This window comes from Gymnogyps californianus, chromosome 11, assembly GCF_018139145.2.
Source record: "Gymnogyps californianus isolate 813 chromosome 11, ASM1813914v2, whole genome shotgun sequence".
In the NCBI taxonomy this organism is placed as follows: Eukaryota; Metazoa; Chordata; class Aves; order Accipitriformes; family Cathartidae; genus Gymnogyps; species Gymnogyps californianus.
Window position 1 is genome coordinate 20,395,441 of NC_059481.1, and position 18,418 is coordinate 20,413,858.

The 18,418-nt window shown below is 41.7% G+C and overlaps 1 protein-coding gene across 1 annotated transcript in view; it reads right to left on the minus strand.

The window, feature by feature from the left end:
• Positions 1 to 18,418, minus strand: part of ADAMTS17 (ADAM metallopeptidase with thrombospondin type 1 motif 17) — a 193,141-nt gene that overhangs the window by 70,328 nt on the left and 104,395 nt on the right. Inside the window, exons 11-14 of the mRNA XM_050903173.1 lie at positions 10,364 to 10,465; positions 8,520 to 8,665; positions 3,269 to 3,435; positions 495 to 622 (exon numbers count right to left, since the gene is read on the minus strand). Of these exons, the coding sequence (XP_050759130.1) occupies positions 495 to 622; positions 3,269 to 3,435; positions 8,520 to 8,665; positions 10,364 to 10,465 (543 nt within the window). The remainder of the gene's footprint in view (positions 1 to 494; positions 623 to 3,268; positions 3,436 to 8,519; positions 8,666 to 10,363; positions 10,466 to 18,418) is intronic.

The following is an 18,418-nucleotide window of genomic DNA, read 5'->3' on the forward strand; positions in this document are numbered from 1 at the left end:
AACTGGTATTGAAAAGCTTCCTCAATATTTCTAGGCAGGAACCAGGCAGACCTGAAAAGCATCATGATGCTGGCAATGTAACACTTGTAACAGGCTAGTGACAATTTGTAATCCAGTTTGCAGCATCAGTGTTTTTTCAGTGATTCCTCAAAAAGCCAAAATGGAGCAGTTAACCCACATTTCCACTCCCATCTGCTCCCCTCACAGAAGTCTCTTCCTACCCAAGACATTTGATGACTACACACAAGCAAATGTGATCATTGAACATTCCCAGCTGTTCAGTAATCATCTCATACCTTGGGCATTTATCATAATTCTTAGACCAAGACACAGGGCTGTGGAGCGCTTGCAATGGATCTTATAAAATAGAGTTGCCCTCTCACCTCAGAGGCAGCCTCTCAGCCACCCACATGGATGCCTGTTCTTCTAGGATACACACAGCTGCCCCAGACTATACATAACACTAGAAATAAAACAAGAGAAAGTTACTCCACCTGGCACTTGCCATGTACACAGAGGTCGGTCTCGTAAGGCCCACACGGAGTACCATCGAGGACTCTGTCTGTCACCAGCACAGGGGAATCCTTCCCCAATGGAGAGCAGAAGAGCTCACATGGCTTATCTGGAAAAAGAAATACAAAAGCAACTGCCTTTAGGAACAGCACAAATAAATGTTTGAGTCAATGGCGATGCAGTCTCTACATGAATGGGTTTGGAAAGGTATCTGTTGATACTGTCATCTTTAAAGGAACATGAACCTTTCAATTTAGGCCTGTCATTTCCCCACTTTAAAATATCAATATTCAAAGGGTTACATTGATGAGATTGGTCTTTTAAGACACAGAAAACCATTTAGTCAGTACACTTCTATGTATCTGCTTGTGAACGAAAGATGTTTGTTACACGGAACATTTAGCAGCCTGATATGAATGACCAAGTTACTGTGTGAGCATCTCAGACAAAATTCAGGCTACAGCCAGAGATTTTACAAGAACAAGTTCTCCAGTCCGTTTCTACTCTTGATGGACTGACTTCTTGCATCAGTTTGCCAGTAAGAGCACTTGTATACATAAATTTAAAGCATTCTTGCATACATATTACCCGCTATTTCCTTAAACTGATATTTGTGGTCCTACAAACATTTCTGTCAGCAACCTATGCTGCTAGAATATCCAGAGGAAGAACTCCCAAATTAATTTGAAATACATCAGTAGAGAAAAGTTGCATTTTTCATCCATGCTAATGGCAATCATTATATTATATATTTAGACCTCACTTTGGAAAAGCTACTGTTGTGTTTAGCTAGAGAAGGAGTTCAGTAAAAAAGCTTTTTCAAAGATTTGTATTATTAACTGGCAGCATACAGCAGATGTCAGGGTTTGCTGACTGCATTTGCCATATGTTTAAGTAACAGATATTTAGGCAATGTAATGTTTTTCCTTTGGAGCTGACTCTGCTACTCACGGACTTCATCCAAGGAAGAACCTATAGACATTCAAATGGAAACATGTTTTGTTCTGCATAGTCCAGTACCTCCACTCATCAGACATAAGAGAGAAGGTTTGCCAATACATTAAGCTAAGTGGCATAGGCCTTTTCTAAGTTTCCAGTGCAATCAAAAACCTGCAATCAGCTCCCACCTTACTAATACATGTAAGTAGAGTTCAAGCACAGTGGAGATTAGCTCAAGGTTGGTTTGGATCTGTGTCTGTTTAAATGCTTCTGAGTGTGGTGCTTCGATATGCTGAAAAAAGGTACTGGAGAACATTGCATGGGTGCTCTAACATGCTTCAAGAAACAGTGACACTGAGATGTGAAGCTGAGCGGCCCTCTGTCCACCTGTCTGGCTTGACAGAGGAACTACAGGCATATCCCGTGGATGTTCAAACTCCCTGCCTTGTGTCTGATGCAAAGCAAATTTGCAGAGGCTGGATTTTGATTTCACTTGCAGAGTGAACAGAGGAGCTGGGAAAGCTGTTGAAAGAGCAGCTTGTGCAGGAAACCGCTAGTCTGACCGCCTCTGGACAGCCTCTCTTTCTGCAGCTGCGAGATCTGCAACAGGGCAGGAGAGGTTTCTAATTTGCATTCATGGAAACTGGGGCAACATGGCTCAGGTGAGTGAGGCTTTGCTAGATAGCAGGAACAATGTTGGCTATTATCATTTAGCAATAGCTTGTTCAGCCTTCAGGTGGCCAAAAAATGGCATATTCTCTTTCTGTGGCTGAATGAAGTTCCCACTGCAATACGCTACTAATTCTGGCAGCACTGATCAGAGAAGATCACTGAATCACCTGGTTTTTTTTTCTTTTCTCTCCTGTTTACAGGACCCTCAGCAACCCATAGTTCCTGACTGGAAATGGAGAAAGGAGTGAAACAGCTCACCCCTGGAAAAAACTGGGAGAGTTTTCTGTGACTGAAATTAGTCAGGAAAGTAGCTCTGTATTGTGCATTCACCCAGCAAAACTATTTGGGGAGGGGGGCAGAGGGAAACAACAAGCAAAACCAGCCTGTCTCCTGGGGCATCTGAAGGAATTGTGCTCTTGGAGGGTCTGCTATGGGAACTGAAATGCTGTCTGTATGCTTGTCCTGGCGTCAGACCTAATTTGTCAGTGCTAGCACAGGAAAGGGCTTATCCAATGTCTGGTCTTCTGGTATCAGTTCCAACACCACCCTCCTCTGTTCAAGCATGTCTTTAAGATGACCAAATGAAACTAGCCTTGTCTGGTTTTTAGCAGAGTGCAGCAAAAGATGTTTGTTCCTGCAGAAAGGACATTATTATGATCTTTTTTCATATCCCCCCAACATCTGGTTGAATAGTAGATGAACAGCAAGATCCAGCAAAGGAAGCATTAAAGGAATGTAAGTGGAATAGGCAATCACGCTGAAATGCCCAGAATTGACACATATCAAAAAAGTCCCAGGGAATCTTTCTTGTTTTCAGTTCCAAATTAATTTGAACTTTCTAATGTTTAAATTCCCATTCCCAAATACGTGCCTGTTCAGACTGGGAATCAAGTTAAGGCACTTCTCCCCCAGCATTACAAAAAGATGAGTAAAGAACTGACAGCTCTGTATCTTCTGTTAAGAAGGCTAAAAGAACAGCAGAACAAGAACAACTAATTTGAATTAGTCTTTCAGCTGTAGCTAAGGGGAACATACTGTAGCCTTCTCACCAACAAATGGGAGTCTTGCAGATGAAATCAAGATGGGTTGAGAAGCTGCAGTGAAAGAACAGCAAGGAATTACAGAGGAAGATGAAAAAACTTACCATCAACGATGACAGCTGTCAGGAGGCTTTTCTTCTTATTGGTGTATCTGTCATGGGCCTGGCACTGTTGGTCCCTGAAGCTTGGCACACCTTTAGGGCAGGGTAAGTTCTCACACACAGTGTGCTCCACGCTGGCTCCCCGGCAGTTCTTCCCGCCTGGCCCTGGGCTATTGCGGGAAAGACAAACCAGGGTCAGCAGGAACAGCATAGCTTCTCACAGGCACACCTTCACCTAATTTTCCCTGTCCAAGGCAACGCTTGAAATAGCAAGAAGGATCCTTCCTCTCAGATGTTCCTTGTTGGAGGGCAAATCCTGCTCTTAGCGGCTCTGACAGAAAATTATTCAAGCTCCATTCTGGATCTATAATTGGCTTATCATAACAGAATCTCTGGAGTACTTCAGAAGCATGTTCTTTTGTAGTATCCCATGCACGGATCACTAAATAGGAGCTGCCTACACATTACACACCTCAGATAAGAGGTGATCCAAAATGCTATTCACCTGTGGGCACTAAGCAGCTGCCTTAGAAGATATAGGGTGTTTAACTGTTTGTATTCTGGTCATGAACCAAGGGATGTGACTAATTTTGCACTGCTGACCTAAATTTCTTCTTTGACTTCAACAGCAATTCATTCCTGTCCTAATCTATTTTCAGATGGAGCAGGCAAATGACTGAGAACGAGTAGAGAGAATGTGTGTGTACCAGCAGTTTCAGAACAGGGCTTGAAGTAAGGCACTCCCACACTTTGGGTTCTGCCGTGACATGAGGCCTGAGCTCTGACTAACTTTTCCTATGACTTGGGACAAGTTTCTTAACTGATGGTGACCTGTCAGGGTTAGGCTTTTGAAGGTGCACTGAGCATGACACCTAAAGTCTAAGTATTATTTATATTTGCACAGTCAGGCAGTTCAGAAGATAATTTGTGGTTCCATCAAATACCAAAGTTAAGTATTTATATTCTTAATGGGGAACCTAGAGGCACCAAGGTGACGTTACTGTGCCCAGGGTCACACCAAATACCAAAGGCAGAGGCAGGCAACCCACAATGTTTCACCTTCCTCTTTCCACCATTTGCTTTGCCCCCTGCCTCAAACACGCTTAACAATGGAGACACAGCAAACGTCTCTTCAGCACATGTCCTCTAAGGTTCTGTCTTCAGCAGTTTGAAACAAAAATAACATAGAAGTAGCTATAACCTGTACCGTAAGCAGGGTGTCCAGAAACAAATCTGTGCAGCAGATAATCTCCATCCACGAAAACCATGCCATTTTACACATTTCTTTTTTAAACATGCAGGAAAGGCCACTAATCCAACATCAGGATTAAGCACCTGCAAAATCTATTTATTCTTATTTATGATTCCCCAGAGAAGAAGGAAAACTCAAACTCTCAACAATAGCCTATATTTTCTTTGCAAAATAAAACAAAACAAAACACAAACAAAAACCCAAGTAAGCAAAAGACTTAGCCATCCTAACAGATAATTTCTTTTGCTACTTGCTGGTATTCCCCTGAATTTGTCACATACCTATCTCCCCAGCTGTAATCAGCAAAGACGGATAAAGTCATGTTCTTACTTTTCTTTAACAGATGGCTATAAAAAGCAACTCCAGCCAAATTCCAGTTTTTAGCAGTATGGCAGTTCATTCCAAAAGCTTCTTCCCCCCTCCCTCCCAGAAGAGCAGTGAACATCAGGTTATATCACTCATTTAATTAGAAACCAAGGCCCTCATTGTATATCAATTATTTGTGTCAGTCCTAGCAAGAGTTGCCCTGTTCATTTACACACTGGCTATAGGACTGGGTCTTTGATTTCCTAGCTGTGCTGGACTTGATGAATTCAGCATTCGGTGCAACAGAAACATTTGATTCTGCATAGAAGAGCTTTTTGCCAAATTTCAGCGTAGATCAAATTTTTACAGTAGCTACATTAATCCCAGAGTGTTTTGGGTTTTTTTTAATGGAAATGCTGATCTCCAATGACACTGTAACATCACAGAGAGTCAACACAAGAACAGCCTGAACAAACGCCTGCTTGCACTGCTAAAACCTCTTTTCTGCCACAGACACGTGCAAGGCAGCAGATGTGCTGAGACTGATGCAGAAATCTTCTGGGAGGATTGTGTCTGCTGCCTTAGACTGGATGAGACAGACACTCAGTCCAGATGACTAGAGGCATGATGCAGGCTTCTTCCCACATAAACCCTGCACTCACATAAAGACATCAGATACACGAACTTTAGTTTCAGCACCATCTCTTTGGGTACAGCAAAAGCGATGTAGCCACTGAACGTTAAGTGACTCTGTGCATGTTTGTGTGTACATGCACAGGAATAAAAAAAAACCCAAAGAAGAAAGCAGTCAGAATACCCAAAGAGTAACAGAGTGCTCTCTCGAGAGCAGGGTATCACGCTGATGGCCATGGAACAGGAGACGCAGCAGGACTACTATCTACTGTGCTCATCAGCAGTTGCTTTGGCTTTAATCTTAACATGTCATTAACTTGTGAGGGACTTTCTATGAGTTTGCCAATGCAGACTGGAAGCAAGCAGCTCTCACTGTTGGTAATAATGGTCACTGGCAATACTAAAGTAATAGCCAAATCCATTAGGAGACAGAGACTTCCTGGGCACCCACCACTCCCAGTCAGTGGGAGCTGCAGGAACATAGTGCCTTTTGGCCTGCACTCCTCTGCTCGGCCCTTCAGCAGCCTGGCCTGTCTTCCCTTTGTAATTAAGGAGTAAAATGAACTGCCTCCTCCTGATGTAGTTTCTCCCAAATTTAAAGAGTAGGATGCACTCATCAGCCACAAAACAACAGAGCATCCTACAGATCTGGGGGATGTTTCTACTCCCAGTAATCCAACAAAAAATAATATACCCAACAAGACCTTCCCGTCTGTCCAACAGCATCATACTTTATTTGGTAGTACGTTGCTGCTTTCTGCTAGACTAACTCTCGTAAAACACTAGTAGAATATACAGTGTCTATTCAAGCGGTTCAGGAACAAGCAGATAAACAGACATGGACAGGCAGTCAGAGAAATGGACAAGACATAGCTCTGCCATGCTGATTATGTTCTGCTCTGTTACTGTTTGGGTAGGGAATGTAGAATTACTGAGTGTAATCTTTTACTAAACTGACCTCTGTAATAGTATTTCAGTATTACAGGCCTCTTGGCAGGTTTAAACAGGATACTGAGGGTTTTCGTCATGCAAGATGAAGAAAGACAATGACAGTCACTCTCTCTGGTCTCCCACAAGTGGTTACCTAGCACTTGTTCATACACTTTTCTTTTCCTGCTTCACTCCACTTTTGTGGCTTCATCCTTGTGTCCCTTCCACCTTTCCAAATGCTGAGGCCAAGACTTTGGGCACCATCTCTATCAGATTCTGAAAAGAATCTGAAGGGAAAGATCCCTGTAATCCCAGGTCCCAAGCCCTGCATAATATGGGCTCTAGCACTCCCTGGGATTTCCAATAAACAGTATAATTCAAGCCCACCCTGACACATGCCTGAAACTGTGACTGTGCGAGATCTCCTGGCATGACAAGAGGGGACTGGAGAAGGGGTGGAGATCTCATTCTGATGTTCTGTTTAAGCCAGTGGTTTTCTCTTCAATCCCACTGTACAACAATAGTCCAAAGCCTAGACAAGAACACAAGGCAGTACAACGCAAAACGTCTGCACGTGCAAACTGGCTCATGACACACTGCCTTACAACCATTTGGAGGCAATGCATGCAAATACTCAGAGAAATTACAGAGAGGAAAAACCAAATCAAACAGTGAAGCAACTGGTTTAAAAATACTGATAGTCCCACAGGCTCAAAAGTCAGCTGGCAGGAGTAGAGATTCCAGTTAAAAAAAAAAAATCCCAAGACCAAATATATATAAAATAAAAGATAAATCCCTTAGCCAATATTTTTGGACAGTGAATAAACCAGCTGCAGAAGTGGGCTGACGCCAGGAATTTGAAGCAAAAGAAGATCACGTGTGTATCCCCAGCCAAGAATGTATATAAGCAAGAGAATTTTAAAATCAGTGTGCAATCTTGGAGGGAGCATTTCCTGTAATTTAAAGAATGATGATGAATGGATTTAGGTTTGGTCAGCACTGTGGTTAAAGAGACTTTTTGTAGCTGACAGCAAAGAAACCAGCTCAGTCCCTTGTTCAGGAAAACGAGCTGGTAAAAATCAAGCCTGGACATTATAGACATGCAATTGCAGTTCAGCGTTATTTAAGGAGAGGAATAAACAAAAATATCCCTTTCACATGAATACAGCTCAGCAGCAGCCAGTGTGTGCCTATCCATCATCTAGGCATGTCTTCAAAGTGACTATGTTGCTAGCCAGAACTTCAGCCCCAATTTAAAAAGAAAAGTTTTCTGTGCTTTATCTGTGGAGAAAACCTTAAAATCTGAATAAAGGTAGAGTTATGCAACTTGGAGGGCTGCTCTCAAGATTGTGAGCACCCTCACTCATCTCAGCAGTTATAATGCACACAAACAGGGGTGGTCAGTTAAATGGCCACCACGGTAACCTGTTCAGGCCTCCCATAAGAAGAAAAGACTTCCAGATGTGCCTCAATTGACCTGAGGGATGAAGGATGGCACATGCGAGAGAACAACACTTATATTTCTTCCTGAATCAGAAAAAAATCCAAACACAAGCAGAGAATGTAGGCTTATTTGTAGTCACTGTGCAGGAGCTAAACAGCACCCACTGCACTCTGCGTGCGGGAAAACTTTCCTTCTCATATGCAGCACATCCTGATGTACAGAATATCTCAAAGTGCTTTACCTACACAGCTATATGACACTATGACCACTGTCAGCCACTCTATCGCTTCCCAAGCCCAGAGACAGCACTCCCTGCAAAACTGATCTCTAAGACATACTGGCTCAGTTTGGTCTGTAGATCCAGATCAACCCCTCCTCATTCACTGCAGTGCTGGAGAGGAAACACAGCATCATTTTTTTCTGCCAAACTGCATGTTTTTAATTCAATTGCGTCTATGTTTGAATCATTGCAATGAGCCACTTCCAATGGTAACCCTTCAAGCCACTTCCACAGAACCTACTTCACTCCGAGTCACTCCAGAATTTTGACCTGGTCCTTGCTGCTTGTGAACAAGAAATCTCTCATGTCCTCTGAACAGCTCTGCTGCCCATTTCTTCCCTCTACTGTTGCAGCAAGGGTTGTCTAAGCGCTACATGCAAAAAGAAATCAGCACGATGTGAAGACTTACGGGGGATTGTCACATTTCCGCTGTCTGAATCGCACTCCTGTGCCACACGTCCGGCTGCACATGCTCCACTGACTCCACATGCTCCAGTCTCCATCAACATGCTCAGGGATGGGAGTTTTACTGACACACTCCCCAGCTCGGCACCACTGAAATGCAATTGCGTTAGCACAGGCTGGAAAGAAGCCCTGATCTTGCAAACATTCCTGCACAGGTGGACTTAAAAGGATGTCTGAGAGATTACAACAAGCCCATGTTTAAGTTTCTAGAGATTCAAGGCTTCAGTGAGATGGAGGTGGGAGGAGGAGGAAGGGAGGAGATGAAACATAGAAATCTAAGTGTCACCTTCACCGAACCCCTGAAGGGAGTTCTGTCATTAAAAAAAATAATCACAGAATTGAGCCCCTTGCTTTATAAAGTAGATAATTATCTAAGTGCTAAGACTTAAAGCCACACTCTTCACAGAATTCGAGTCCAAGAAATTATACCCCAAAGCAATGTCTTCATCAGCAGTATTCCCAGTATGTACAAAATAATTGAGGTATTTTGGACCTAACTTGGCTAAAGCCCCCAAAAACCTTTGATTCTAACAGGTTGCGCTGGCTCCTGACCAAGCAGCAAACTTGGCCCATTCTCCTGCTCTGTCCAGGATATGACACAGTAAGCACTGCTAAGCAATCTTACGAATCACCAGGACTCCTGTAGTTAGAAAAACGTATATCTAAAAATCTTTTGTCTCAGTTTCCTTGTCATGCTTTGCAGCTTTTCTTGTCATTGTTTATCTTTATTTGCAAGCAAAGAAAAGGTCTCTAATCTTTGATTTTAGCAACAAGCTTTTTAATTTTACCCTTTCTTACCTCCCCAACCATACAACATACAAAAAATACTAGAATCCAAAACTAGTAAGTAGGTGGGCTGGCAGTTACCAAACCAGTCAAGTTCCTTTGTAGCCTAACAAGTTATCAGCTGCACTGGGAGAATCAAGCACAAACATTTATGAACCACATACCACCTAGCACAGCCCATCTCAGAGGTTAAACATGTTCACTTAAGTCAACTTCTGTTAGCACAGTAGGTCAGCTGGGAGGCAGCAGCTGAGCCTCAGTAACTCCCACTCTTATGGCACTGAAGCCAGTTACTGGAATGGTGATTTTCAGTGGAGGGAGATTCACTAATCTGAGAGTTTATTTTGTGTTTCTTGTAGCAATTTTCTACATTGACCTGGATTCTGGAAAGTCCATATATGCCTTAGTCATCTGAGTATATACATACAGTACAGCAAATGACACTTCAAAAATAACTGAACATCACTGAATTTGACCTCAACACATTTTGAGCTACTTTTAGAAACCATGAAGTTTTTAAGTAGCCTCTTCTCCTTTCCCCATCTTTCTCCACTCCCCAAATGTCAGCCTAAATGCTCTTCACACTTTCTACCTCAAATATAGCCAAGAACTCTACTACCTTAGCTTACACTGAAAAAACACCTCACTCATGAAACACCATGGGCAGCAATGAACAGAAGTGACAGGAGCGAGCTACTACCTAACATGACTCGCAGGGTACTCAGTCTGTGCACTTAGCAGAGTGAGGCATGGGGTTTTCCTGCAGTGTTTGTAGAATGCCTAGACCACAAGAACTTGACTACTGAGGTCTCCAGAGGCTACTGAAATACACGTAACATAAAATCAGAAAGATTTAACCCAATCCAGCTGTTAATTGAGCAGTTTCTGTAACAGAATCAGTATAAAATATGGGTTTATGGTAAATACTGAACATCTTGGAAACATTATTCCACAGACAATGCTGGAAAAAACAAAGTGACTGCTACTGAGCATTTTGATTACCTTGTCTGCGCCACATTCAGTGCCATCCAGAGGGGGGTCCAACTTTGTTTTACAGGATGTATCTCCTTCCACCAGGCACCAGAGCCCAGCACACATCAAATGCTGTAATCACAAAGCAACGAGGTGCAGTTATTACTTTTGGAGATGTCAGCTATCATTATGGGATACACTTCAAAGCTCAGGCAATCTTTCTCAAGTGAATCCAGAGGCATCTAGCTGGTTTGGGAACAATTATTTTTTAAGGACAGATTGGTATTAAGTGGTGGGGCTGGAAACATAGAAGAGATTGATGGATGCCATTGTCAGGAACAAAACCCACCCAAAACAAGAAGTGCATTATTTGAACAGATTTCTTTTCACAAGAACAAATCTGGTCCATTAAAAAAGAATCCTATACGGGAGGCCAAGATGGGTGCTTTGGAACCATGCCACATGCGTAGATGTCCGAGCTGCTTAGTTACTTGTATTTTTTAAAAAGATACTCAAGTGACACAGTCAGCCCTGCTGGACCTGGTGGTAGCTATAATCAGCCAGCAATGCCCCTTGGGAGAAGAAGATCTTAAGGCGGAATGAGAAAGAGGAAAGGATTTCATGGTGTGTCGTGCAGCAGAGGACGAGCTTGGTGACAGACGGGCAAAATTAGTAAAGGTTTGGTGGTGAGAAGTAGCTGCTAGAGACCAATGTGTTAGAGAATGTGAAAAGTGAGATGTGAGGGCACGAGCAGCAAGAGGTACAGCACATCTCGCTACCAGACTTGAAACACATTCTGGGGATCATTACTCAACATTGCTGCTCTGCTCAGCCAACGTGTGTTGCAGGGATATTAATGCTGAGCACACTTGAGTGATCTGTCAGATCAATACGTCTTCAGAATTTGAGAAAAAGAACCAGGAAAAGGGGCCTTTACATCGTTAACATTTTCCACAGCATCCACCATGCTTTGCATTCCATGAAAGTGGATGATTTCAATACAGTGCTACAGATCTGAGTACCAAAAACAGAAAAAGAAGAGCTACATTTCTTTCCACTATTGTTCACGTTTCAATGTAATGGTAAAAAGATGAGAAGCCTGACACTAGTGCCAGCTGGTCTTGTCAAGATTTATTGCACCTCATTAAATAGTTGAGTCAACACGCTTCAACCTTATGGTTCTTTCACAATGTAATGTAAGAGACTGTGGGTGCATGTGTGTTTTGTGTACATGCATGTTGGTATGTCTATATAAAATAGATCTGTACGGCAGAGTGTGCAGATGAGATAAATCCCAATACCAAGAGAGATGATGTAGAACATACTGAAACAAAATAGTTATCGCAGCAGTATCTGCATCCTGTTTTATTTCCACATTTCTTTCTGGGAAGAGGATTTTGCACTATTTAAACCAAAAGAACATCCACAAAAACTAGAAGCAGACGGCACAATTCAGCAACATCTGTATTAACCACAACACAGAAAGTCATTGTCAAACAAACAAACAACAGCAAATACACCAGGGAAGTCTAAATCAATGAATTTTCAAGACTTTTTCCCTGAACTAGTAGAGCATATGGGAAAATATCAGACTTTAGTAATTGTGACTAAATGACTGTGACTAATTAGTGGTTTACCCACAGCTTTGAAAGCACTTAAGCACCAATTAGCCATAAGGACATCACATACTGTTTTACAGATAGGTATACTGAGGCAGAAGAATTGACAAGGCAGAGATTTCAGAGCTTACTGAGAAATCACTTGTGCCATACCGCAACTCCCAGATTCTCAAAACCCCGCCTTCCCTGGAGAGGACTAAAATCAAAAAGTAAATCAATTAACTGTCCACAAGTGTTACAGAAAAATACTAATCTAGACAATAAACCATTTAAACTGAAAAAGTTTTTCCCCCAAATGCCAAACTTACAGCTCTGAGAGGATGCTTGTTTTCCTAGTTGTAAAGCTACAGCACCCTTGCATCTGGTTTAACTCACTGGGATCTAAAGGTGATGGGTTATTCTTTGTATTAAGACTACACCTATGAATGATTAAAAAGGATTCAAAAACAGTTAAGATATATTAAAAGCATGTCATAGACCTAAGTGGAAGGTATCATAGGAGGTTCTGGCCACAGCGGCAGGACATGCTACATGTAGCTACAGGACACAATTAAATGCAGTCTATGAACATGATAGACTTGCTAAACTCTAACAGCTTCTTTGCCATTACAAATAATTGTATTGGCGACCTATAGACGTTGTTATTGTTAAGGCAAGTTCAGGAATTAGTTGACAATCTGGACTCTCTCTTCTCCCTTGATGATTGTGGACAGTGGTCTTGTGAAGGCAGCACTAGCAACGCCTCCTTTCAAACTGTGGTTGGGGAATACCGACATGTAAAATGAAGGGAAGTTTCACAGATGAAGGGTGCAGATAGCAAGTATTTCCACTTTTATATGTATCTCTTACATATAACCACAAAACTTCAGAGCAGAATGTGATGAGAAACCCTCCAGCCTGATCTCTTGAATGACCCAGACAGATGTTTTGTCCCGTGGTTCCAGAAGGAAACCCTCTGATTCTGCTTTCTGTCAGAGAGACATCCTGGCTGAAGATGTAATGGAATTCACTACATCCCTAAAGAAGTTCTAGACACATATGAGCACCATTGCTAAACATCTGTGCATTATGCAAGGCCAGTATTTGTTAAGCTTCAGCTTCAAGTCCCTGGATTGTAAGCTGCATGTACACTAGTCAGGGTTAAATTCTCCTCTTTGATGTAAAACTGGGAGGAGGAAGGGGGGGTGGAAATAGAAAGTCATAAAAATGAAGCAGCTTTTCGTACAATTTTGGTTGCCAATCAGAATTCCTCCATAGCCCATAAGAACGTGGAAGGTGATAAAGCCAGCTAACATGCCCAGGTATAAGCCACGGCCTAGGGGAAGCAATGGGCACAGGTAACCTCCAACAGGTGTGTCTGTACCAGCTCGACTACAGAACTGAGCTCAGCCTATGGATACAATGGGTGCAAATATTCACGTACATGTGTGTATGTGTGTGTATATAGATAGGTATATGTGCATATATATACATGTATACACACACATGCACACACACATATATTTATAGGGAGATAAATAAATAAAGGAAAAATCTCTCTTAGCAACACCAACCTTTCTGAAATTTCCCATCTTTGAGGTATGGAAAACATAGGATTTTTATAGTATCCCTGTGTTTGATTCAGAATACTAAATGCAAAGCATATTTCAGGAAACAGTTACAGAAAAATCTGGTAACTGCACTTCAGCTCTGTGTTCTAGTGCCATACCACTACAAAGCTCAAACACTCGTTAGTGCAGTCCCTTGTATTTAATACAGCATTCAGATACCCCAGCAAAGATTAAACCATCAGCTTTGGTATTGTATGTTCCCAAGATGTTTTATCATGTTAATAGCTCATTTCAAAAGAGATCATATATCCTCCTCAGCTACAATAGAAACCCAAACAAAAATCCCCATTAAACAGTCCTATAGCTAACCAGTCGCAGTGAGTGACTTTTTAATAGTTAAATAGCCAGCTTTGTGGGGAAATAGCAAAGTGAGAAATGGCAGGACTTGAAAGGAAGTTGCTTGTATATGAGTGGCAGTTCAGAGCTTACGCTGATACAGAAGAAGCCATCAAAAGAGCTGTATTACTGCTAATTGTAAATTCAGCAACCAGCTTTTAGACAGCAGGTCTCTGCCTGCAAAGTCTTCCCTACAGCATTCAAAAAGTGCCAGTTAGGATTTTCCAATGATAGATATTTTTCACTGGAAAAATACTGATTTGTTGAAACTGTCTGTGGGGAAAGGTCATCTTTGGATCAGCTCCCAGTTTGAAATATTTCCAAGAGCAAAATAAAATTTAAAAAAGTGAGATGATTGTTGAACAGTAGTATTTCAACAAAAATTTACATTTCCTTTTTTTTTTAAAAATTGAAATGCTTGTTCAACTGAATGCTTAAGGAATTTATACAGACAGAAAATAAAATTAAAAAATCTAAATAAAAATGGAATTTTTATAAAGGTGCAAATTTTAGACTCTCAAAAACTCCTGGAAGACAGGAAAACTTGTCTGCACAGCTGTTAGAAACCAGTTCTGAGAGAGGTCACAGTCCGGAAACTCCCAAGCTAGAAGATATCTGCTCGGCAGGTGAACGACGCTTCCGATTACAGGTATTATATATCATGGCATCTATTTGAGAAAGGGGCCTTACTGTGCCAGGTGTTTTCTCTTCCTCAAAGAACTTGCAATCTAAACAGACTCCTAGGAGCTTGGAGATAAAGGAAGCTTTATCCCTCTGTTACAGGTGGGAAGATGAGGAACAGAAAGGGATTAAATGTCTTGCTGAAAGTCTGCTGGGAGACAAGCAAGAACACTGCTCAGAGCTCTGCAGTCCTCTGCTCAGTGTCACAGCCACAGGCTCACACTGCCCGCTCTGGCTAAACTTCAGGGTAAAACCAGAAACAACTCCTGGGATACTCTCAGGAACATGTCTGGCTGTGGGCCTTCCCACCTTTCACAGCTTTTCATACTTTTTCACAACACATACTGTTTCTGAAAACGGTGTTTACCTTACATGTAACTCCATCCCACACGTGTGCCAGCACAGACTCGCAGCGTGTGAAGCGCTATGACCACTCACATGCAGCGCTAGGGAAGTAATCTATTTTAGGTTCTTTAACTCAGTGCTGCAGCTGGAAGTGAGGAGAAGCCAGAATTAATTCAGCCAGCTCTTTGCCCACAGGCAGTAAGTCTAGAGTCTGCTAGTTTCTGGGTTAGCTATTGCATCACCACTGTTACTAAAATCAGCATGATACTGCCCAATGACCTCATATGGTCTCAGTGAGAAGAAAGGGCTCACAATACTTCCCCGTCTCAAAGCCTCAGATTATTACCTGCAAGGGGGAGCTTCCAAATCTCCAAAGCATGAAGAGAATCCAATGAATAAAGATGTCCTTCCCACCAGGGAACAACTCCACAGAAGCTTGTTCATTCCCTACACATTCACTCCCTCACCTTGGATTCATCCAAAAAAAGAAACACTTCTTTCTCCCAAGAATGAATTTGTTCCTGCTGCCTATTGCCTACTGGAAAGAGGAACCTCTTATTTCTAGCAGCAGAATTAAACCACCATGAAATCAATTTTGCTGTCAAAATGAGAGGATTATGAAGAAGGACTTAGAGCAAATATCCTTAAGGAAGAGGAGCAAGAGACCACATAACACACAGGCATGCTTATAAATAGGCTGGCTTTCAATGAAGTATCAGATCTCTCTTCTTTTGCCAAGGTTTTGGCTTGGCATATAGCTAACCATGAGAGAAAACATGTTTATAAACAGAATCCTAATTAACACCTATTAAGTACAACAAACACACAATTTACACACGCTTTCCTGTTCAAAACACTATGTATATGTTCTTGAAGCCTCACAGCATGCTTCCAAGGAGGAATTCTTTACACAACAAGGTGAGAAAAACAATGCCCCCAATTTCTACACTGTCGCTGCCCTTAAATTTTGGGTGCATAAACAACTGACAATCTACAATGGATCACAAGGGAGGTGAGCACTGTTCTTTGGCACTGCTATTAGATGGAGCTTCTTGCTGTTGAAAACTAGATGAAAAGTGCTCAAAATCAGAATCCTGTAAAATTGGAAGGCACTTTTGAAAAGGAGCCATGTGCTGCCCGAGACAAGATAACTGTGAAGCTTGGATATGCCTATCAGTGGCCAGCTGCTGACCTTTCTCTAGAGCTGATATTCCAAGGAACAACTGGTAGGTCCAACAGTGGAAGTATCTGTCTATCTGTCCAAATGACAGACCTGATTCAAAAGTCAAGGGAAGGCTTGATAAAGAATCACAAAGACTATCCTAGCATATTCAGGCAATGGTCAATATCCACTAACTTCTCATTTTAACAAAACTGGGCAACAATCCCACAAATTCGTAATGTGTAATTTTATTCATTAACGACAAAGTAGAATGGATCTCTTTACTGCTGGACAGAAAGCATTTCAGACTGTATTATAAAAACCAATCACATAATCTTCTTAGATGCAACTAGAAAAGGTTTCTTAAAAAACATTTCCCTATTTTCACTACCTGGTGATCACCTTGTTTCTTCAGAACGTATAGAAACATGTGTGCACATTATGCTTTTTGGATGAACAGGACCAATAACCTGCCTGCTTGGAGGCAACAAATTTAGAGTTGATTCCCCTTTATATTAGTTTTTTCATCAATGTAACTCCATTAACTCAATGAACAGCCTCTTCATCAAAACTTGTGTGAGTGGAAAGTCACCAACATTGGACACGAGTGTATAAAATCAACAAGATTGTTTTAACTCTTGCGGAAATGGCCCTTGACAGTTAAAGAACTCTTAAGGAAATGGTCCTTGAGAGTTATCTGCTTTCCGGTGCTACTCTTTTCCTTGTAGAACAGCACAAAAAATTCAACATAGTCATTTCCGAGATTTGTCAATGTTCTGTATCAGAGAAAACAAAACAAACTGAACCCAGCAAACATGAAGGGTGTCACGCTGGGTTTGGTTCTCTGAGCTAGATGGCTTGATATGCATCACTCCAACTACCAACACATGGATCCCATATGAAATGTACCCTTATATATATATGGAGTGACACCAAGAGCTTTTCCAATCTACAATTAAAACATAAGAATGTTTCCCCTTCGTCTTTCAGGGAGAAAGACAAAATATCTGTCAGCTTCCAAAACAGTAACTTACCATGACACACTGCTCACCACAGACAGATTTGGATGTCTAAGGTCTGAATGAAATTAGCTGGTTATAATCTTCAGTCAAAAAGCCTTTCTTACAGCAGATGAAAGCCGAAGGATTAGAAAAATCCAGAGCTCTCATGTTTTGACAATGTTAGCAAAAGCAAAACCAGGCTATTCAAGAGCTGCCCAAAACACAATGACAGACAGGAAGATGAGCCCTGACCTCTCTACAGCGGATGCAGCAGGGATTTTTTGCCAAGTGTGCCATCATCTCTCATAGTAAAACTGCTCCTAGGGCTCTATGAATGGCTCTGCAGGATAGACGGTAAGAGACAGAGAAACGTAAAAATTCTTCTTTTGAGAGGGGTTCGGCCTACTGCAAGCTCTTCACCCTTTCCTGTGAGGAAGTTAAACTGGAATTAATTACTTTTACACTGGAAATGTGCAATGCAGTATCCAGAAATCGTTCCAATCTGGGGGAGATACAAGAAACCAGTATTTTGAGAAGTGAAGAGTGGTTTGAGATGCCTGACTGGAAATACTTCAAGGAGGGCAACCTTTCAAAGCTGGTAGAAGCTCAGGGCTTCTGGAAAACCACACAGCTTCCCTGAGACTCAAAATCAGATGCTGAAAAATGGACACATTCAAACCCATTACTTCATTCGAAAATTTAGGCCATGATTGAACCTTCTGAACATGCATCGGGATGAAAGAAAAACTGACAAAAGCAGCAATGGCAGGGACACTGCACAGAAATGCAAATATGAAGGGCTAGTAATGAAGCTGGTCACAAGGAGTTCAATAAACAAGAATGGATGCTGCCAGACAAGCAGTGGAAGACTCCCATACTGCCAGAGAAGGCACAAGTGAGTAGAAACACTTTTTTTTTAACTGTACATTGGGAAGCAAATAACAAAACAGAAAAACACTGTCTCTAGTTTTAGCAATTTCTGGTGCTCTCAAGGCAAACTAAATGCCTTCTCCGCTGTCTAAAGTGTTTCTTTGCAAAGCACCAGTTCTATTTCATTTTTTCATATACCTAGAATTAAAGTAATAGTCAAAAGAATGAGATTGGAAAGATAGTATTAATGAGACTACAAACTAATTTTATGGCAAAGCAGTATATGCTAAATAGTAATCTTTTCAGTGCCTTTAGGGCATTCATGAAACTAGCTCCTGTGGGTCTATGATTCATAGACACATAGAAATTCAAGTAGAAAAAGCTAAGCTTTATCCACCTTCCTATCAAAACAGATTTCTTTCTTGCTGTATGTGCTCTTCAGCTTTGCTGAGCCCATTTTT